The 21,802-nt window shown below is 49.3% G+C and overlaps 1 protein-coding gene across 7 annotated transcripts in view; it reads left to right on the plus strand.

Moving 5' to 3' along the window:
• Nucleotides 1-612: 612 nt before the first annotated feature.
• Nucleotides 613-21,802, plus strand: part of LOC310846976 (sodium-dependent lysophosphatidylcholine symporter 1-B-like) — a 35,090-nt gene continuing 13,900 nt past the window's right edge. For 2 of the 7 annotated variants that reach the window (XM_083744238.1, XM_083744241.1), the window contains exons 1-7: nt 614-1,565; nt 9,716-9,835; nt 10,587-10,711; nt 11,690-11,822; nt 13,570-13,648; nt 17,502-17,659; nt 19,798-19,888. In XM_083744238.1, coding sequence (XP_083600364.1) covers nt 753-1,565; nt 9,716-9,835; nt 10,587-10,711; nt 11,690-11,822; nt 13,570-13,648; nt 17,502-17,659; nt 19,798-19,888 — 1,519 coding nt within the window. In that variant the 5' untranslated portion in view covers nt 614-752. Of the gene's footprint in view, nt 1,566-4,651; nt 4,721-9,701; nt 9,836-10,586; nt 10,712-11,689; nt 11,823-13,569; nt 13,649-17,501; nt 17,660-19,797; nt 19,889-21,802 lie in introns of those variants that run through there. The other 5 variants (XM_083744243.1, XM_083744244.1, XM_083744240.1 and 2 more) reach the window with 4 other exon arrangements.

The raw sequence follows: 21,802 nt of genomic DNA on the forward strand, positions 1-21,802 counted from the left end.
CAAGGAGCAATGCTATATACAGTGGTACCTTGGGTTACATACGCTTCAGGTTACATACGCTTCAGGTTACAGACTCCGCTAACCCAGAAATAGTGCTTCAGGTTAAGAACTTTGCTTCAGGATAAGAACAGAAATTGTGCGGCAGCAGCGGGAGGCCCCATTAGCTAAAGTGGTTCTTCAGGTTAAGAACAGTTTCAGGTTAAGAACGGACCTCCGGAATGAATTACCGTAAGTACTTAACCTGAGGTACCACTGTAGCTGCTTTTATCTTTGTTGCTTATCTGTTGCGACAGGCCAGAACAAAAGCGAGTTATGAAACGTCATAGATGCATCACCAAACGGGTTGTGCATGTAAATCAGTTCATGCTCAGGGTTCATGTTTCTCCCACGTCTTTACAAGGCTATCAAGATGCCTTATGACACCTGAGAATTGCCCTTCCTGGCCTGTCTGAAACATCCTTTGGAAATGGTGAACACCTTGGCTCCTGAAGCCAAAGGTCTGCAAAATTCAGACATAGATTTGTGCTCATTTGACAGTTCAGCTTGGCCACGCAACAGACACTTGTCAAATCGGTTTACAGAGGGGCGAGCTTCCAGGAATTTCCTGCTACCCTGACGGGGGGGCCCTCTAGGAGCCAAACCTCCCTGTTGTATCACTCTCTGTACTGTTTCAGACATGCGGTTTATGCACTTCTCCATGTGCGTTTGCATTTTATTTCTGGCACCTTAGACTTCTTGCTGATGGCTGAAGAATGGATGCTTTTGAATTCTGGTGCTGGAGGAGACTCTTGAGAGTCCCATGGACTGCAAGAAGATCCAACCTCTCCATTCTGAAGGAAATCAGCCCCGAGCGCTCACTGGAAGGACAGATCCTGAAGCTGAGGCTCCAAGACTTTGGCCACCTCAGGAGAAGAGAAGACTCCCTGGAAAAGACCCTGATGTTGGGAAAGACGGAGGGCACAAGGAGAAGGGGACGACAGAGGACGAGATGGTTGGACAGTGTTCTCGAAGCTACCAGCATGAGTTTGCGCAAACTGCGGGAGGCAGTGGAAGACAGGAGTGCCTGGCGTGCTCTGGTCCAGGGGGTCACGAAGAGGCGGACACGACTAAACAACAACAAGACTTCTTGCAACAAAGCGAAGTCGGCAGGCAGGCGGCTCCAAGACGGACAACTGCCCGTCCCCCACCGGACACCCTTCATCCACCCCTTTCCTCCGCGCCTCGGCGCCTGCCAGAGCCTCGCGGTCCCACCCCTTGCTGGCGGGAGCCCTGGTATTGGTGTCGGTTTCAGGGCCAGGCGCGCGTCCGCCTCCCGTCCGCGCCCCCGGGGAGGAAGAAGCATGATTTGCGTCCGCTTGCTTCCTGGAGGGGGACTATCCCTCTCGCCCCCTCCTGCGCTCCTTCCTCCCGCTCCGGCTGCCCTGTGCGTAATTGCGCGCGGAGGCTCGGCAGGTGATGGTCCTATAACTATGCGAGCCATGCTTCAGGGAGAAGGCCAGGGCGAAGGCCAGGAAGGGTTAACTCCGAAGGGTGCAGAGCCTGGGAAGGACGCGCAGCCCAGCCGGGTAAGCCGGAGAGGAGGGCGAAGGGTGCAGGCAGTGGCCTCAGCCAGGACTAGCAGTTTGACCAATTTGGAGAGGTGGCTTTTTTTGTGCGTGACCGCGCGGAGCGCTGCGAGGCTGGCTGAGCGCTCTCACAGTCGGTTCCAAGAGGGTTTCTATATTTGAGCATTTTAAAGGGGGTGGGAGGCGTCCCCGGGCCGTTTGCCTGCCAAAAGTCTAAGCCAGGCAGCCGAGGAGGGTGGCGCTTGACTTGCAGAGGCGGCACGGAGAGATCCTTTGGCAAGGAGGAAGCGGCCGGGAGCAGAGTTTACCTATGCGCGTTTGCAATTCCCTTTTTAATTCCGCGGGCTATGAAAAGTAAAACGCGAGGGAGGCAAGGGGATGCAGACATATAGATCCGAGCACCTGGCCCCACGCAACTCGGTGGCTTTGCATGCGAAAAAGCCCTTGTCATCTCCACTTACAAGGATTTCAGGTGGTATCTGCGGAACTCGCTGAAGCAGGGGGCAGCGAGGGCCACCGACATGGATGGCTTTAAGAGAGGATTGGACAGATTCATGGAGAAGGGTACCTACGGACCGCCTCTTCTGGTATGCCCCGTGGGGGACCTTAAGGTCCACAAATGACACCACTTTGGAGGTCCCAGGTCACAAGGTGGGTAGATTGGTCTCAACTAGGGCCAGGGCCTTTTCAGTACTGGCCCCGACTTGGTGGAACGCTCTGCGGGACTTGACATCTTTCCGCAGGGCCTGCAAGACAGAGCTGTTCCACCTGGCCTTTGGTTTGGACTCAGTCTGACCCTTATGTTTCCCTCCCCTTATGGTTTTGATCTATGGGCTACTTTTAAAATGAAGCTGCATTTTAAATTGCATTTTAATCTGTATTTTAAATTGGTTCTCCCCCCCCCCCATTATGCATTTACTGTAATTTTACTGGTGTTAGCCTCCCTGAGCCCGTCTCTGGCCGGGGAGGGCGGGGTATAAATAAAATTTATTATTATTATTATTATTATTATTATTATTATTATTATTAAGGCTCCTTGCTCCGCCTCCACATCTGGACACATCAATGCTTCCAAATGCCGCTTGCTGGAAACCACAGGAGTGGAGAGTTGCTGTTGTATTTGAGTCCTGAGTTCGGGTTTCCCTTTGGGGCATTTGATTGGCCGCTGTGAGAACAGGATACTGGGCGAGATGGGCCTCTGGTCTGATCCAAAAGTCTCTTGTGTTTTGATGTGGTGGGAAAGTGTGCTATTTAGATAGCCTGACCTACCTCACAGGGTTGTTGTGAGGAATGCAGAGGAGGAGAACCGCCCATCCACCTTGAGCTCCCTGGAGGAAAAAAGGAAGGTGAAAAACAGCAGCAGTGATGGGCAGAGGCTGTGCTATCATGAGGCCAACTGGGCAGCCGCCACGGGCACAGACCTCCGAGGGGTGGGCACAGTTTCATACAGGTGAGTTTTTGTTTTATCAATGCTGTGAGCTTAACAGCAGCAGCACGAAGACTTCCGAAGTCCATGCTGCCGCTGCGCTAGGTAAACTTCCTTTCATGCCACGACAAAAGCTCCTGGATAATGTGCCAGATGTTTCTGTTGCCCTAAGGAGCCTCCCTGCACTTCCAGCATCAGTGGTGAGTGGGGAACGCAAAGCTCAAGCTTGCAGAACTGTCTTACGTTTAAGAATGTTGCAAGGGGAACTAGTCAGCTTGGCAAATCTATCAGCTGAGCATGTGCCCAAGCCGCCTGCGCTTGACCCGAAGGAGCTGGTGATGACAAAGTTTGCCAAGGAAAAGGCACACAAAGTGAGATTGTGATCTGCATGAAATGGAAACATATAACATCGCAGTTCACAAGATTATTCAAAATGGTTTGTGCCCTCAAGCGTTTTCTTTTGTATTTGAGGAAGGTGCTCAAAGATGGTTGGATTATGCTTATCCTTGCACTCTAAAATAAATTTAGCGCTTTCAAGTTTTGTGCTTTTCTTTTTGCAACTGCTTCTGAAAATTGAAGCTAGCAATTTTGGGGGTGGGTTGCAAGTACAGTGGTACCTCGGGTTAAGTATTTAATTCGTTCCGGAGGTCCGTTCTTAACCTGAAACTGTTCTTAACTTGAAGCACCACTTTAGCTAATGGGGCCTCCCGCTGCTGCCGCACTGCCGGAGCACGATTTCTGTTCTCATCCTGAAGCAAAGTTATTAATCCGAGGTACTATTTCTGGGTTAGCGGAGTCTGTAACCTGAAGTGTCTGTAACCCGAGGTACCACTGTAGTTAGCCGTGCCTAGGGTGCAAAATAGCCTGGTGATAGGTGCAGCCTGGAGAGAGCGCTGAAGGCCAGGTAGAGAGGCCTGCGGTCCACTGCTCTGCCCCCTCTGCCCTGAATCTGCCACCTGAGACCATTGCCTCCCTCTGTCTCATGGTAGGACTGCATTGGCGCATCCCATAATGTGCAAGTTGTTGATCACTGTGAGGACAGCATGCTGGACTAGCCAGGCCATAATGCCTGCTGGCCCCACCTTCCTCCCCACACCTCCAGGATTTCATGTGCATACAAGATTCTGACCCCCTGCAGCCACCGTCAACAGGCTCAGTCTGCAACGTGCTTTGATTTTCGGAAATCAGAATGAAACCCGTTTCTCAAGAAGCGCTTTTCATGGACTAAAAATACACAGCAGTTCTAGACTGTGTGAGGACTACGCAGGGGAAAAGAAAACAAGCACTCCATTGACTCTGGAACAAAATATACGTGTGCTGCCATAATACTAGGGGATGAGCAATGCCAGAAGCAGGCGATGTTGCTCTCAGACAGTGTGTGGAAGCGAAGAGCTGGCCAAGCCTTTCCCGGGTGCCACGGCCTGTGCCCTGCTTGGATAAGCGCCCAGGGGTGCCGGCCAAGTAGGTGAAGTTTGGTAAAGCATTAATGAACGTGCCCAGGTCCCTGGCTGTGTCGTCATCGCCTTCTCTTGTTGCTGCGATGAATCACAGCTCTTGTTCCTTCCAGAAATGTGTCTGCTGTCCCCAAGTGAGGGTGACTCTGATTGGCCTAATTACGTCCTGCCTTTGGGACAGGGAGGGGTAAAAAAGTGTAACAGGGTCAGTGCAAGAAATTTGGGCACCAGAGGCGATCTCCAAAATGGCACGTCCTCCCACCAGGGAAAATGGGGTGAGTGGAGATGTACATCAGGAACCAGGGACGAATTGATGGAATCAACCTTACCTGGCACTTGAAGTGGGAATCAAAGGCCATTTGGGGAGGTGGAGGCTCTGCTCTGAATCACGCTGGGAGGGTGCAAAGCCCAGGAGGCCCCCAGAAGTCAGCCCTTTCAATATCCTCCCTGGGGTGGCAGGAGACTGGTTGTTCTTGTTTAGTCGTTTAGTCGTGTCCGCCTCTTTGTGACCCCCTGGACCAGAGCATGCCAGGCACCCCTGTCTTCCACTGCCTCCCGCAAACTCATGCTGGTAGCTTTGAGAACACTGTCCCACCATCTCGTCCTCTGTCTTCTCCTTGTGCCCTCCATCTTTCCCAACATCAGGGTCTTCTCCAGGGAGTCTTCTCTTCTCATGAGGTGGCCAAAGTATTGGGGCCTCAGCTTCACAATCTGTCCTTCCAGTGAGCACTCAGGGTTGATTTCCTTCAGTATGGAGAGGTTTGATCTTCTTGCAGTCCATGGGACTCTCAAGAGTCTTCTCCAGCACCATAATTCAAAAGCATCAATTCTTCGGTGATCAGCCTTCTTTATGGTCCAGCTCTCACTTCCATACATCACTACTGGGAAAACCATAGATTTAAATATACTGGTAGTGCCCTCTATTCGCTGAGAGGCTTTTGTTGGGGTGGGGGGCTGCTGAGGTGACAGATTCAGCCCCCAAGGAGTGTGCCGCAGCCATTGCTGTTACTGCAGCTGCAGCCGGCAATGCATTCCTTGAAGGCCAGATATGCTGCCCCTATAGATCCTGCCGCCCGAGGCAGTTGCCTCACCTTGCCTTATGGGTGGGCCAGCTCTGATAGGTAACCAAGATGACGACCAAGAGGCAGTGTCTGGCTACGAGCCTCAGCCAGTTAAAAGCTCTTTGGAACCAAGAGGTGCCTAGTGGTTCTTCCCGGTCAATGCCCTCCCTTGCATCCCACAGGGTTCCTGAGCTGGGGGGCCACCACTGAGAAGACTCCGGATGGAGCAGCCATCTTTTGCAGCTCTCTGGATGTTTTGGGACTACAACTCCCATCAGCCCCTGCCTGCAGAGCCGGGCTCCAGCTAGCCACAGCATCACATGGCTGGTTCTGATGGGAGTTGTAGTCCAAAATATTTAGGGTGTCTCATGATAGGGAAGGAAGCACTGGATGTTGTAGCCACAATCCCCCATACTTAAGATAGCGGGATCACTTTGAAGGGGGCAGGATCACTTTGAAGGGGGTTATTATTTGTTGTTGCTTTTACTGTGTTATATATTATTCTTATATGGCTATTGTTTGTTGTTGTTATTGTTGTTTTTACTGTGTTATGTATTATTCTGTTCTTATATTGTCAAACACCATGCGATCCTCGAAGGAAGGGCAATATAGACATTTGACAACAGCAACTGAACTGAGGGCACAATAGGGCTGTTCTGTTCTGCAGCCCTCTGTGAAAATATGTGCTTCTAAAATTATCGGCAGCCACTTTCCAGCTGCCGACACCCGATCCATCGCAAGCAGATTGTGAAATTTCTCCCCATCTCCTCCCCACCCCTGTTTATGCTGCTGTTATCCCCCCAGTCCAAGGAGCTGAGGTTGGCATGCACATATATGTATATGTACAGTCATACCTTGGGTTGAAGTTGCTTCAGGCTGAGTGCTCTCGGGTTGCGCTCCACGGCAACATGGTAGTACTGGAAAGGGTTACTTCCGGGTTTCGCCGCTCGCGCATGCGCAGATAGTCAAAATGACATCATGTGCATGCACGGAAGCGGCGAATCGCGACCCGTGCATGCGCAGATGTGGGTTGTATTTGCTTCCGGATGCGCACGGGGCTCCGGAACGGATCCAGTTCATATCCAGAGGTACCACTGTATATGTATACAGTGGTACCTCTGGTTGCGAACGGGGTCCGTTCCGGAGTCCGTTCGCAACATGAGCAGAATGCAACCTGCGTCTGCGCGTGTGCGGGTCATGATTCGCCATGTCTGCGCATGCACGTGACATCGTTTTGCGCGTCTGTGCATGTGTGAGCGGCGAAACCCGGAAGTAACCCTTTCCGGTACTTCTGGGTCAACGCGGGACACAACCTGAAAAAACGCATCATGAAGCAAATGCAACACGAGGTATGACTGTATGTATATGTATATTCTGTTTCCTTTCACAACACCCCTGCAAGGGAGGTTATAGATTGAGGGGTTTCCACACTACAGTTCATGGCTGGCTGGGTGTGAATCTGAACCAGGATCTCTTCAGCCTGGGTTGTGGGCTTCATGCCAGGAGAGGGCAGAGCCAGAATTAAGAACAGGTGGAGACCTTGGCAAAAGTATCCTGAATTAACTAATCCAGAATAAAGACTGCCCTGCGTCCATTTTTGCCATGGTCACCTCAGATTAAAATTCCCAAACTTTGGTGAGTCTACTCAGGGGTAAGTGGTTCTACTGAGAAAGCCATTATCCTGAGGCAAGATAAGAAGGCCTTGGCTGTTGAATGAGCCTTCACTCTGATTTTTTTTTTTTTTGCAGGGAAGTAAGAAGGTGTTGTCATAGCAAGTGTGATCCCACACTCTCCAGTACATTTTCCTGCAATTTATTACAAAAAAACAACAACCACCACCTGATCTTTTTGGGGAACTGGGTTTGTTGTGCAAGAGCTCCCAATGCACTATAATTGCACAACCTGAATTTGTTGTTATGTGATCGAACCCTGCCCTCAAACAACAGCAGCTGGGGTAGGCTTTCAGTTTGAAGTGGTAACTCAAAAAGGACTAGAATCTTGTTTTTACTTTATTTTTAAAGAAAGATGCTTTCTGAGAGCAGTATTCTATTCTTTATGTGTGTGGGATCTTAAAACATTTGAAGTCCTGTTTTCTCTTTCTTGTCTTCTCTCTGTGTGTGTGTCTCTCACACACCCACACCCCATTGCTGCCTGGAAAGTTGTGATTATGCCCAATTTACAGCTGGGGAATTGAGGTCAAGAAAGCTGATGGAAGAGTCCTTTAGTAAACTTGCTTTCCTCAACCACATATTCTCTTCTGGTTCTCTGTTATCCACCGCAAAAACTTCCACCGCCTCTTTTGAAGACCTGCCAGACTCTGGACTTTGGATGTTGTCGTGACTTGAGAGAGGTCATGTCAGTTTGACACCCTGTTCAGAAATTGTATTTTAGGCCTATCAGGAAGTGCCAAAACTCCACTCAGTGTCAAAGGAAGAGGCAGCAGATCAGGAGAGAGAGAGAGAGAGAGAGAGAGAGAGAGAGAGAGCTTTCTCTGGGTCTGCCAAACCCCTGGTCTTGCATAACACACAATTCCTTGGTCAACACACTAAGAAGCTCTTGTTTAGAGAGGAATTTAACATCCTCCGAACTCCTGTGATGCAATTTACAGTGACCCCCCTCTGACAGTGGGATCAAGGCAACCCAGTAGGATTTTGCACTGTGGAAACTCCCTGCTGTTTGAATATAGGGCTGGATGCAGGCAGGCCAGATTAGAGAGTTGTAGAGAAACTGCAGAGGGACGCGGGTGGCGCTGTGGGTTAAACCACAGAGCCTAGGGCTTGCTGATCAGAAGGTCGGCGGTTCGAATCCCCGCAACGGGGTGAGCTCCCGTTGCTCGGTCCCTGCTCCTGCCAACCTAGCAGTTTGAAAGCACAAAAAGTGCAAGTAGATAAATAGGTACCACTCCGGCGGGAAGGTAAACCTGTGTGCTGCTCTGGTTCGCCAGAAGCAGCTTAGTCATGCTGATCACATGACCCAGAAGCTGTACGCCAGCTCCCTCGGTCAGTAAAGGAGATGAGCACTGCAACCCCAGAGTCGGCCAAGACTGGACCTAATGGTCAGGGGTCCCTTTACCTTTACATTTACCTTTAGAGAAACTGCAGAAGGGATATTCATGTCCAGCAGCTCTACAGACCCTCCCAAGTCAGAGGCAATAGGCACTGAGGGGTGTGGAACAAACCTGTAGCTGTCCAGCTGGGGGTGATGGCACCTGTAGCCCCAAACACCTGGAGGATGGCAAAGTCTGTAGTAGGGGAATACAGAAGTCTGCTATATATTAGACCACTGGTCCATCTAGTTCAGCATACTCTACTCTGACTGGCAGAAGCTCCCAGTATTCTTTGGGTGCTTTACATGCAGGATAATAATAATAATAATAATAATAATAATAATAATAATAATAATAATAATATTTTATTTATACCGCACCCTCCCTGGCCAAAGCCGGGCTCAGGGTGGCTAACACCAATAAAACATAATAGAAAAAAAATTAAATAAAGCAATTTAAAATACAGGTTAAAATGCAATTTAAAATGCAGCCTCATTTTAATAGTAGCCCATAGATCAAAACCATAAGGGGAGGGAAACATAAGGGTCAGACTGAGTCCAAACCAAAGGCCAGGCGGAACAGCTCTGTCTTGCAGGCCCTGCAGAAAGATGTCAAGTCCCGCAGGGCCCTGGTCTCTTGGGACAGAGCGTTCCACCACATCGGGGCCAGTACTGAGAAGGCCCTGGCCCTAGTTGAAACCAATCTAACCTCCTTGAGGCTCGGGACCTCCAAAGTGTTGTCATTTGTGGACCTAAAGGTCCTCCGCGGGGCATACCAGGAGGGGCAGTGTCATAGGTACGAGGGTCCTAGGCCGCACAGGGCTTTAAAGATGAAACCCTTCTTCAAAGTGTGAAAAGCTAGAAATGCTGTGTTTTGGGGGCATTTCTGCAGAGCGGGGCCCTTGACGTATGCCCCAAAGTCCTCCCTCGAATGCGCCACTTCGACAGGGGTGCGATGCTCCCTTCATGCCCTCCTGAATTTCCCAGAGGCACCCAGTTCACCACTGCCAGATGCTGGCCAAAGTGAAGACCTTCTGATCTACCAGGGCTGCACTTTAACATTTTCTTATATTTGCATTAGAGAAGACAGGATTTGCTACCTTTGCAGGATGTGTGTGTGTGTTCAAGAGGGGCTCTCCTCACCTGCTAGCATCTCATTCCCAGGTGAAACCTGCCTTGCCTCTCCACCGGAAGGTTTGCTATGCTCTTGGAGGCGCCCCTTACCAGCTCACAGGAAACGCCGTCGGGTTTTTCCTCCAGATCTTCCTGCTGGATGTCGTGCAGGTAAGCCTCCATCCTGGGACTCAGCTACATTCATCAAAAAACAGTGATCTGAATGAGTTATAAACATGCAACACCAGGTGGCGCCAGACAGCACAAAACTTTTCCATAGCGTTTTTCCATAGGGTTTTTTTTCTTTTGTTATAACAATTTAATTTCTGACTTATTTATAGCGGGTTTTTTCCTGTGTGCAGATCCACCTCTGGTTTGTTTGCAGGGAGATGAAATGTTTTCTTGAGGATGATGATTCATTTATACCCCGCCCATCTGGGCGGCTTCCAGCAGAATACTATAATACTATGATTCATCAAATATTAAAAACTTCCCTAAACAGGGCTGCCTTCAGATGTCTTCTAAATGTCAGATAGTTGTTTATTTCTTTGACATCTGATGGGAGGGCATTCCACAGGGCAGGAATCACCACCAAGAAGGCCCTCTGCCTGGTTCCCTGTAACCTCACTTCTTGCAGTGAGGGAACCGCCAGAAGGTCCTCGGAGCTGGACCTCAAATGTGTTCCATCTTCCATCGGCAATAAACTAAATATTCTAGATATCTGGGGAGGCCAGCCTAAACAAAGGAAAAAAAGTTTTTAGTAGGTGCTGAAAAGAGGGAAGGATCCTGCCTGATGTCAACTGGCAGGGAGTTCCGAAGTGTTGGCGACTAAATAATCAATTTCGAAATGTTGTTTGGGTTGATGCTCCAGGTCTTTCTACGCTGTCTAACAGATTCAGTCTCCTCCTTTGCCTCGATCTAGCTGGAGCCTTTCCATGCTTCGCTGATCCTTTTCTTGGGGAAAGCCTGGGATGCTGTGGCCGACCCCGCCATCGGATTCCTGGTCAGCAGAAGCCCCCGCCGGAGGTGGGGCAAACTGATCCCTTGGTGAGTGAGAGGGGAAAGGGGCAACCGGGTAGATCTGTTGGTGTTTCGCAGGAAAGATCAAGGGGCAGCCTGGTCATAAAAGCTGGAGGTGCGTTAAGCGAGCTGCTTCTCATAGGACAGTGGAGTTGGAAGGGACAAAAAAGGAAAAGACCATCTAGTAGTCCATGGGTAGGCAACCTAAGCCCCGGGGGCCAGATCCGGCCCAATCGCCTTCTAAATCTGGCCCGCGTACGGTCCGGGAATCAGCGTGTTTTTACATGAGTAGAATGTTTCCTTTTATTTAAAATGCATCTCTGGGTTATTCGTGGGGCATAGGAATTCGTTCATATTTATTTCCCAAAATATAGTCCTGCCCCCCCACAAGGTCTGAGGGACAGTGGACCGGCCCCCTGCTGAAAAAGTTTGCTGACCCCTGCCTTAAGCAAAAGGCACCGAACCTTCTCGGCTCCACGGGCCGAATTTGGCAGGAGTTGAGGTTTTGCAAGTCTCCCCTCTTCCCCTTTTATATTTCCAACCTTGGAGATTTAAAGGGGAAGAGAGAGGTGGTTGGCGAAAGACTGTGAGTTTTTCCTGTCCACCTCCCTTTTGAACCAGTTGAAGCTGAACCTTCAGGGATGGATCCTGGCATGGCCTGACAGTTGCACCAGCGATCAGACCCCTGGTTTCACATCCCGGTTCCGCAGCTCTACCTGTTGCACTCCTGCCTTTCACGTGGCCCTTAAAGACATAAAAGCCCTTCTGGCAAACAAAGACTTCCACCTTGGGCATCCAGCCTGCCATTGCCCCCTCTTCCAATAACTGTGACGAATTCCCCATTGCAGTGGAACCTCCAGATACAGGGATAGTCTACCTCTGAGCACCAGATTTTTTTGGCACAGTCAATGCAATCCTGCTTGCTGCATGGCGGCATGCAGCCGGCTGCTCTTAGCAACGACAGCCCTGCAACGACAGCCTTACGCTCTCTTGTTCTCCTTGCAGGGTCGTCTGCTCCACGCCATTCGGGGTCTTCTTCTACACTATGCTCTGGTTTGTGCCCTCAGATTCCCTCTCTGTGTCACTGAAGTTCTTTTGGTATTTGGTCATGTACTGCCTCTTCCAGACCTGCATGAGTGTAAGCGCTTGTGCGTGGGACGGATGGATGAATGAATGAATGTTCCCTTCAGCCATTCATGTATTTATTGATGCTGAGGTTTATATATAGACACGGCACGTCCTGGACTTCTAGGTGGGCTTTGTAGACTAGGAGGGTAAAAGACACACATACACAAAACACACACAACACACACAGCGGGGAGTTTAAAATAAAAGCCACATTTTTAAAAAGCTACAAGTAGGCATTGCTAAGAGTCCTGCTCACAACATTTCATTAACTGCAACTATGATCACTGCAGATGGTGACAGCAGTCACGAAATTAAAAGATGCCTGCTCCTTGGGAGAAAGGCGATGGCAAACCTAGACAGCATCTTAAAAAGCAGAGACATCACCTTGCCAACAAAGGTCCGTATAGTTAAAGCTATGGTTTTCCCAGTATTGATGTATGGAAGTGAGAGCTGGACCATCAAGAAGGCTGATCACCGAAGAATGGATGCTTTTGAATTATGGTGCTGGAGGAGACTCTTCAGAGTCCCATGGACTGCAAGAAGATCAAACGCATCCATTCTTAAGGAAATCAGCCCTGAGTGCTCACTGGAAGGACAGATCGTGAAGCTGAGGCTCCAAGACTTTGGCCACCTCATGAGAAGAGAGGACTCCCTGGAAAAGACCCTCCTTGAGGGCACAAGGAGAAGGAGCGACAGAGGACGAGATGGTGGGACAGCGTTCTTGAAACTACAAATATGAGTCTGACCAAACTGCGGGAGACAGTGGAAGACAGAAGTGCCTGGCGTGCTCTGGTCCAGGGGGTCACGAAGAGTCGGACACAAATAAACGACTAAACAACAACAACACATTGAGGTTGAATCCTGACAAGACAGAAGTGCTGTTTTAGGGGGACAGGAGGCAGGCAGGTGTGGAGGACTCCCTGGTCCTGAATGGGGTAACTGTGCCCCTGAAGGACCAGGTGCGCAGCCTGGGAGTCATTTTGGACTCACAGCTGTCCATGGAGGCGCAGGTCAATTCTGTGTCCAGGGCAGCTGTTTATAAGCTCCACCTGGTACGCAGGATGAGACCCTCCCTGCCTGCAGACTGTCTTGCCAGAGTGGTGCATGCTCTGGTTATCTCCTGCTTGGACTACTGCAATGCGCTCTACATGGGGCTACCTTGGAAAGTGATCCGGAAACTACAACTAATCCAGAATGTGGCAGCTAGACTGGTGACAGGGAGCGGCCGCTGGGACCATATAACACTGGTCCTGAAAGACCTACATTGGCTCCCAGTACATTTCTGAGCACAATTCAAAGTGTTGGCACTGACCTTTAAAGCCCTAAACGGCCTCGGTCCACTATACCTGAAGGAGTGTCTCCACCCCCATCGTTCTGCCCGGACACGGAGGTCCAGCTCCGAGGGCCTTCTGGCGGTTCCCTCATTGCGAGAAGCCAAGTTACAGGGAACCAGGCAGAGGGCCTTCTCGGTAGTGGCACCCACCCTGTGGAACATTAAGCTTTAATGTTTAATAGGTTATTGTATTTTAGTGTTTTGTTGGAAGCTGCCCAGATGGGTGGGGTATAAATAAATAATAAATAATAAATAATAAATAATAAATAATAAATAATAAATAATAAATAATAAATAATAAATAATAAATAATAAATAATAAATAATAAATAATAAATAATAAATAATAAATAAATTATTATTATTATTATTATTATTATTTCCACCCTGACAGATTCCCTCCTTTACCTTTACCTCCTTTTAGTGCTACCACGTCCCTTATTCCTCGCTGACCATGTTCCTAGGAGGGAGTCAGATGGACCGCGACTCTGCGACCGCCTACAGTAAGTCTCTTGGCACAGATTGCCATTGATCTGGAAATGCAGCGCTTGCCTTCCTTGGTTTCTGAGACGGTGAATCTCTACAGCAGGCACCCCCAAACCCGGCCCTCCAGATGTTTTGGGACTACAACTCCCATCATCCCTAGCTAACAGGACCAGTGGTCAGGGATGATGGGAACTGTAGTCCCAAAACATCTGGAGGGCCGGGTTTGGGGGTGCCTGCTCTACAGGGATTTCCTAGTCTGGAAAAAAATAATGGAATCATAGAGTTGGAATGGAGAAATAAGGACCCTCTAACCTAGGGGTCAGCAAACTTTTTCAGCAGGGGGCCGGTCCACTGTCCCTCAGACCTTGTGGGGGGCCGGACTATATTTTGGGAAATAAATATGAACGAATTCCTATGCCCCACAAATAACCCAGAGATGCATTTTAAATAAAAGGACACATTCTACTCATGTAAAAACACGCTGATTCCTGGACCGTCCGTAGGCCGGATTGAGAAGGCGATTGCGCCAGATCCGGCCCCCGGGCCTTAGTTTGCCTACCCATACTCAGTCTAGCCCAACCCCCTGCAATGTAGGGATCTTTTGCCCAGCATGGGACTCAAACACCCAACCCTGAGATTAAGAGTCTCATGGTTTTCCGACTGAGCTACCCCATCAATTCATTTGTCTTGCCCTGGTGTCGTGGCCTGAGGCCTGGTGTGACGGTAACAAGGTGTAGATTACACTGATTAATTAACGGGGATTTTACAGAGGGGGAATCTTTTCTGTGCAAGGGTATTTCATAGGATCATAGAAACTAAAGCCTCCAACCTCTGCTTAAAAACCTCCAAGGAAGGAGAATTCACCACTTTCCAAGGGAGTCCATTCTACTGTCAAACAGCTCTTGCCATCAGAAAGTTCTTCTTGATGTTTCGTCGGAACCTCCTTTCTTGAAACTTGAAGCCATTGGTTCGAATCCTACCGTCCAGGGCAGAATAATAATAATAATTTATTATTTATACCCCGCCCGTCTGGCTGGGTTTCCCCAGCCACTCTGGGCGGCTTCCAACAGAATATTAAAATACAATAGTCAATTAAACATTAAAAGCTTTCCTAAACAGGGCTGCCTTCAGATGTCTTCTAAAAGTCTGGTAGTTGTTGTTCTCTTTGACATCTGGTGGGAGAGTGTTCCACAGGGCAGGTGCCACCACCAAGAAGGCCCTCTGCCTGGCTCCCTGTAATCTCACTTCCCTCGCAGTGAGGGAACCACCAGAAGGCCATCGGCGCTGGACCTCAAGCTTGTTCCATCTTCCATATGACGGCCCTTCAGATCTTTGAAGTTGGCTCTCATATCTCCTCTTAGTCTCCTCTTTTTCAGGCTAAACATGCCCAGCTCCTTCAACCATTCCTCATAAGGCTTGGTTTCCCGACCCTTGATCAACTTGGCCGCCCTCCTCTGCACACCTTCCAGCTTATCTACATCCTTTTAAAGGATGGACACGGGTGGCGCTGTGGGTTAAACTACAGAGCCTAGGACTTGACGATCAGAAGGTCGCTGTTCGAATCCCCGTGACGGGGTGAGCTCCCGTTGCTCGGTCCCTGCTCCTGCCAACCTTGCAGTTCGAAAGCACGTCAAAGTGCAAGTAGATAAACAGGTGCCGCTCCGGCGGGAATGTAAACGGCGTTTCCGTGTGCTGCTCTGGTTCACCAGAAGCAGCTCAGTCATGCTGGCCACATGACCCGGAAGCTGCACGCAGGCTCCCTCAGCCAGTAAAGCGAGATGAGTGCTGCAACCCCAGAGTTGGCCATGACTGGACCTAATGGTCAGGGGTCCCTTTACCTTTAAAAAGGTAAAGGTACCCCTGCCCGTACGGGCCAGTCTTGACAGACTCTAGGGTTGTGCGCTCATCTCACTCTAAAGGCCGGGAGCCAGCGCTGTCCGCAGACACTTCTGGGTCACGTGGCCAGTGTGACAAGCTGCATCTGGCGAGCCAGTGCAGCACACGGAACGCCATTTACCTTCCCACCGGAGCGGTACCTATTTATCTACTTGCACCCAAGGGTGCTTTCGAACTGCTAGGTTGGCAGGCGCTGGGACCGAGCGACGGGAGCGCACCCCGCCGCGGGGATTCGAACCGCTGACCTTTCGCCGCATACTATCTGTCTATGGGGCGGTTCCCTTGTGTTGCATGCCACTTTGGATGAAATCCTGAATATTTGTGGTGCTCAGTAGTTGGCATGATCATCCTGCTACCAAGATAACAGCTGGAGCCATCAACGCCTGCTGTTTATCGGTGAAACCCAGGGGTAGGGAATCTCATCCAACATGAGATCCACTTTTGCTTCTGGGCAACTTTCCAGGGGCCACGTAGCAGTGCTGGGAGGGGCCGGAGGGAAAAGTGGGTGGAGTCACAGATGTGACATCACCTTTTGTAAAGCAGGCTAGGTTAAGGTTACCAGATTTTTTCCCCAAAAAAATCTGGGGACACTTTTTTTTTTGAAAAGAGAAAAAAAATGTTATAAAAAAGTTTTTTTTAAAAGGAAGTAATATCTTCTCTTTTGTGGTCTCCTCTGTTGCGTGGCCTTCCTCTGGGTCCCGGCCTGCTCTCTTGGAGCGCTAGCCAGCGTGGAGTAGGCTTGGGTCGGGCCTGGGCTTGACCATGTGTCCTTGCCCTCCCGGTACTCTCCTACCTCTCCTCAACGGGAGCACCAGTGCAGCAAAGTTGGGGCTCCCCTCTTTTTTCTCCTTCCTCTTTCTCTCTCTTCCTTCCCCTTCTCCTCTCCTCCTTCTCCCTGCGTCGGCTCCGGAGTTTTTACTGGCCCCGGAGCACCGCTGGGCAGTCAGCTGGGTAGCCAGGCACCCTCGCTCCCGGCTCGATTTGGGCCGCGGGGGGGGGGCATGTTCAGTGGTATCCCTAGTTGACGCACCGGGCGTCCCCAGTTCCCCCTTGGCAGCGGCAGCGGCAGTCTCAGCAGCCCGGAGCCAGCCTGGTAGCGCAGTTGGCTCTGGCTGGCTTCAGGAGCTGCTCGCTGCCGTGACGCCCGCCATTTTGCCTCCCCAGAAGTCCCCATGTGATGTGCCTTGTGCCGTTGAACCAATCACGCAACATTCATTCCCTCATGAATGAACTTTATTACGGTCGCAGACCAGGATAAAAAAAACATATAAATAAAATAGCAGTTAGGATTTTTTTAACAGATAATTGTTAGAGCAAATAAGGACAAAGAAACAAGCATAGGATAAAACATCTGAATAAAATACAAGATTAAACACGGATAATGGGTGGATAAAAACTGATAATTAAAACAGTTAAGAACTAAAAACAAACAAAAACACGCAGTTAAAACAACTGTAAGAGCATAAGAACTAAAAGACTCGCAGTTAAACAACTATAAGAGGCTGCAGAGTAGAAGCCTCTGAAATAGAGGGCACTCACAACATTAGAAACTGATGTGCAAATATGGTCAACTTAAGACTTAAGACTTCATTCCCTCATAATAAATCTACAACACTTAAAATATAAATCTGGGGACTTTAAATGAAATCCGGGGACATTCCGGGGACGGATTTTGTCAGGGACGTCTGGTAACCATGGGCTAGGTTCCAGCCATGCAAAATCCAGAGTTGTAGAAACATCTGCAGACGCCACTCTGATCTCCATCCAGGCCCCTTCTGGGCAGGCAAATATCACTCAAGGAGGGCGTGAGATGGGGATGGTGAGGGGTCTGGCCTAGGGGAAGGGTGTGTGGCCTGGGCGGAGTCCTGAGGGCCGGATGGAAGAGCCTTGGGGGCCGCCCCCCTCCCCGGTTTAGAGTTGTGCTGCGACTCCTTTCCGCTCATGCCTCTCCCACTTTTCCATGGTTTTTGGCAGGGATGGGAGTGGAGATGCTGAGCACCCTGGTGGGGTCGGGTATCCAGGGGCAAATCGTCGGGAGTCACCACGCCAGCATGAGGAAGAGGTGTGACGTGGCGAATGGCACCCTGGCAGGAAACGACACCTCTCTGCTCCCGGATGTGCTGGAGAATGCGGTAAGACTTGGGCCGGCCCTTGGCAGCTTTAGGCAACCAGCCATATGGGAGCTGAAATGGGACTGGGAGCCACATGGAACAAGTGACAGCTGCAACAAAATGTTGCAGCGTGCCCCAACCTAACAGAGCTGCTCCTGTTCAGGGTTCTAGCAAGCGTAAGGAGGAGGCTCCGTTCCCCCATGCTGCCATCCCTATTCAGATTAGCTCCATTAATAATAGTAGTACAATCGTACCTCGGGTTACAGACGCTTCAGCTTGCATTTTTTGGGTTACGGATGCGCCGAAACCTGGAAGTACCGGAATGGGTTACTTCTGGGTTTTGACGGTCGCGCATGCGCAGAAATGCCAAATCGTGCTTTGCGCATGCGCAGAAGCACCAAATTGCAACTTGCTCGTACACACGTGCAGCGCTGCGGGTTGCGAACGTGCTTCCCACATGGATCACGTTCGCAACCCGAGTGTCCGCTGTAGTAGTAAAAGGTAAAGGGAACCCTGACCATTAGGTCCAGTCGCGGCCGACTCTGGGGTTGCGGCGCTCATCTCGCTTTATTGGCCGAGGGAGCTGGTGTACAGCTTCTGGGTCATGTGGCCAGCAGGACTAAGCCACTTCTGGCGAACCAGAGCAGTGCACGGAAACACCGTTTACCTTCCCGCCAGAGCGCTACCTATTTATCTACTTGCACTTTGACGTGCTTTTGAACTGCTAGGTTGGCAGGAGTAGTAGTAGTAGTTATAATAGTAGTAGTAGTAGTAGTAGTAGTAGTAGTAGTAATAATACTGTATTTTTCGCACTATAGGATGCACCGGCCCATAGGACACACCTAGTTTTTTTGGGGGGAAATAAAGAAAAAAAAATTATTCCCCCCCCCCCAGCTGTGGCTTCAGCGCACCCTGCACTCCGGGCAGCAGGCTGCGGGAGCTCCGGCGGGCTCCCCAGGCTTGCTGATAGCTTCCTGAAGCCTGGAGAGCCCCTTCATTTTTGGAGGGGGAAAAGTGCATCCTATAGGGCGAAAAATACAGTAATAATAATAATAATAATAATAATAATAATAACAACAACAACAACAACAACAACAACAACAACAACAACAATTCATTATTTATACCCCGCCCACCTGGCTGGGTTTCCCCAGCCACTTGTGGGATGCAATCCATTGGTGCAGTCAGATGAAGCATTCCTTATTTCCCTAGAGTGGGCACAGGCAGGGGGACATCCAATCAGTGTAACTTCCTCTTAGCTTCCTCTCCCTGCATGTGACCTGGGAGATGAGCGTGGCTCTGGCAGGCTCCACAAAAGAGCCACGTCACAAAGCCATGTTCTCACTTCGTCTGTCTTCTCGATACTGCCTTGTTCCTGTTCTTTTGGTGCCATGCTGTTCTCCCACCATTTTGTTGCCTTAATGTAATTTTGCTGTCTGCCGGCTCTCAGCCAGCAGCACATGAGTTCAGTCTCCCTATGAGATGAACCCGCAGATTCTTGGGTAACTATTAAGAAAAGCCTGCCTTCCGGGTATCATATTGCGAAGTGAAATGTGAAGAAACCTTTTGTTACTTTGCTCAGAAAGATTCTTGTGTCTTTTTAAGCGGGATCAAAAGGGGACACCAGGAATAAACTTAACGAAGAGATTCAAACGAACCTGCAACTATATTGAGGGGAATCTTCTCTTCTACATCACTTACTAGTGTGAGTGAAGGAAGGCTAATACTTATTCAATATACAGTGGTACCTTGATTTACGAACTTAATCCGCTCCGAAAGTCCGTTCTTAAACCGAAACTGTTCTTAGACCGAGGTAAAGTTTGCAAACCGGGACACTACTTCCAGTTTTGCGGAGTACGTAAACCAAATAGTTTGTAAACAGGGCTGTTCTTAAACCGAGGTACCACTATATCCTTTCCTACAATCCTTAATATTCCCATACTACTCTGGGCGGCTCCCAACAGAATTAAATCACAATAGAACATGAAATATTAAAAACTTCCCTAAATGAATGGACACGGCTAACTTAGGTCCAGTCCCTTCAATGGGTTTACTCTGAGTGGAATATGCATGCATTGCACCAGAGAACAAGCCATCAGATTTTGACTGGTTGTGATTTGCATTCGGCCAGTAAATGGTTTTCTCTGTTTCCCTTTCAGCGCACGGCGTATGTTGTCGCCTCCCTGGTCCTTGGCTCTCTTTATTTCCTTTCCTGCCTGGTCCTTTTCTTGGGAGTGAAAGAGCAGGCAGGTAAACATATAACTATTTCATGTATTTGACGCTCAATGTGACTTTTCTTGAAGGTTCAGCCCTGGGCCTGGTCACAAGATCCAGGGTACATCCAGACTGATGCTTATCGTGGGGTGGCTGAGGCTTATGCATGCAAGATTGTTTGCAAAGTCTGAAACGACCCATCTTTCCTTCTGAAAAAGTTAAAACACACCCAGTGTGTTGCCAATGACCCTGAAATATACTCGGAGACGAGAGTGGATTTCATTCTCTTTACTCAGCTCATAGTGGTGTGGAGGAATGGAAGTTCCCCCAGAATGTCTGCTTTATGTACATTATTTACACAATGGGCCCCACGTGATTGGCTAATTCCGGAATTCTCCTGTAGGCCAATCAGGTTGCGGATTCACTTCCACCTGGAGCTGGATTGAGTGGTTCCTGTGGACCAATCGGACTGCTGCATTCTGAATCCTATTATTCTAGGACCAATCAGACGGCTGCATTCGGGACCCTATTGTTCTAGGACCAATCAGACTGCTGCATTCTGGACCCTATTCTTCTAGGACCAATCAGATTGCTGCATTCTGGACCCTATTGTTCTAGGACCAATCAGACTGCTGCATTCTGGACCCTATTCTTCTAGGACCAATCATATTGCTGCATTCTGGACCCTATTGTTCTAGGACGAATCAGACTATTGCCTTTTGGATCCTATTCAACTCAGTACATAACAGACCCATTTGCATCTTCTGAATTGCCTGCTTGCAATATTAAGATCCTGTCTGGAAACACCCTGCGAAGAAAGAAATGCGTTAAATCAATTCTAAAAAGAGTCTCTGATATTGGTCCAAGAAATTCCTGCCTTCAGCAGCCAGGTGCCTCTGGGAAAAAACCTCCAAGCAGGAATCCAGGAGAGCAACTTTCCCTGCTCCTTATTTGGCTTCCAGCAACTGTCATTCAGAGGTAGACTGCTTGTGAACCAGGAGGCTCTACACAGCCATCTTGGCTTAATGGCCAATGATAGGCTGCTCACGTTTGGGCCTTAGTTGCAGGCTCTCGCTCTCTCTCTCGCTCTCTCTCTCTCTCTCTCTCCCTCTCTCTCTCTCTCTCTGTGTGTGTGTGTTTTGCAAGGAAAGTTTATTTATTTATTTATATTTTTAATATTTGATTTTGAAAAGTATAATTATACAACAAAAAATCAATTCAACATCCGAATACAGTGGTACCTCGGGTTACATATACTTCAGGTTACAGACTCCGCTAACCCAGAAATAGTACCTCGGGTTAAGAACTTTGCTTCAGGATGAGAACAGAAATTGTGCTCCGGTGGCAGCGGGAGGCCCCATTAGCTAAAGTGGTGCTTCAAGTTAAGAACAGTTCCAGGTTAAGAACGGACCTCCGGAACGAATTAAGTACTTAACCCGAGGTACCACTGTACTTGCAACCCAGCCCCAAAATTGCTAGCTTCAATTTTCAGAAGCAGTTGCAAAAAGAAAAGCACAAGACACTTCAGGTTACAGACACTTCAGGTTATAGGTTACAGACGCTTCAGGTTACAGACTCCGCTAACCCAGAAATAGCACCTCGGATTAATAACTTTCCTTCAGGATGAGAACAGAAATCGTGCTCCGGCAGTGCAGCAGCAGCGGGAGGCCCCATTAGCTAAAGTGGTGCTTCAAGTTAAGAACAGTTTCAGGTTAAGAACGGACCTCCGGAACGAATTAAGTACTTAACCCGAGGTACCACTGTATAGAGAATGCTCTGAATCTCCTGACTTCCCCCCCACATCCCTTCCATGGGTCCAAGTAGTAATATTTATAGCTGTCTATCAATATGCCTGGACCATAAAGAAGGCTGATGGCCGAAGAATGGATGCTTTTGAATTCTGGTGTTGGAGGAGACTCTTGAGAGTCCCATGGACTGCAAGAAGATCCA

The sequence above is a fragment of the Podarcis gaigeae genome, assembly GCF_964106915.1.
Source record: "Podarcis gaigeae genome assembly, chromosome: 6".
In the NCBI taxonomy this organism is placed as follows: domain Eukaryota; kingdom Metazoa; phylum Chordata; class Lepidosauria; order Squamata; family Lacertidae; genus Podarcis; species Podarcis gaigeae.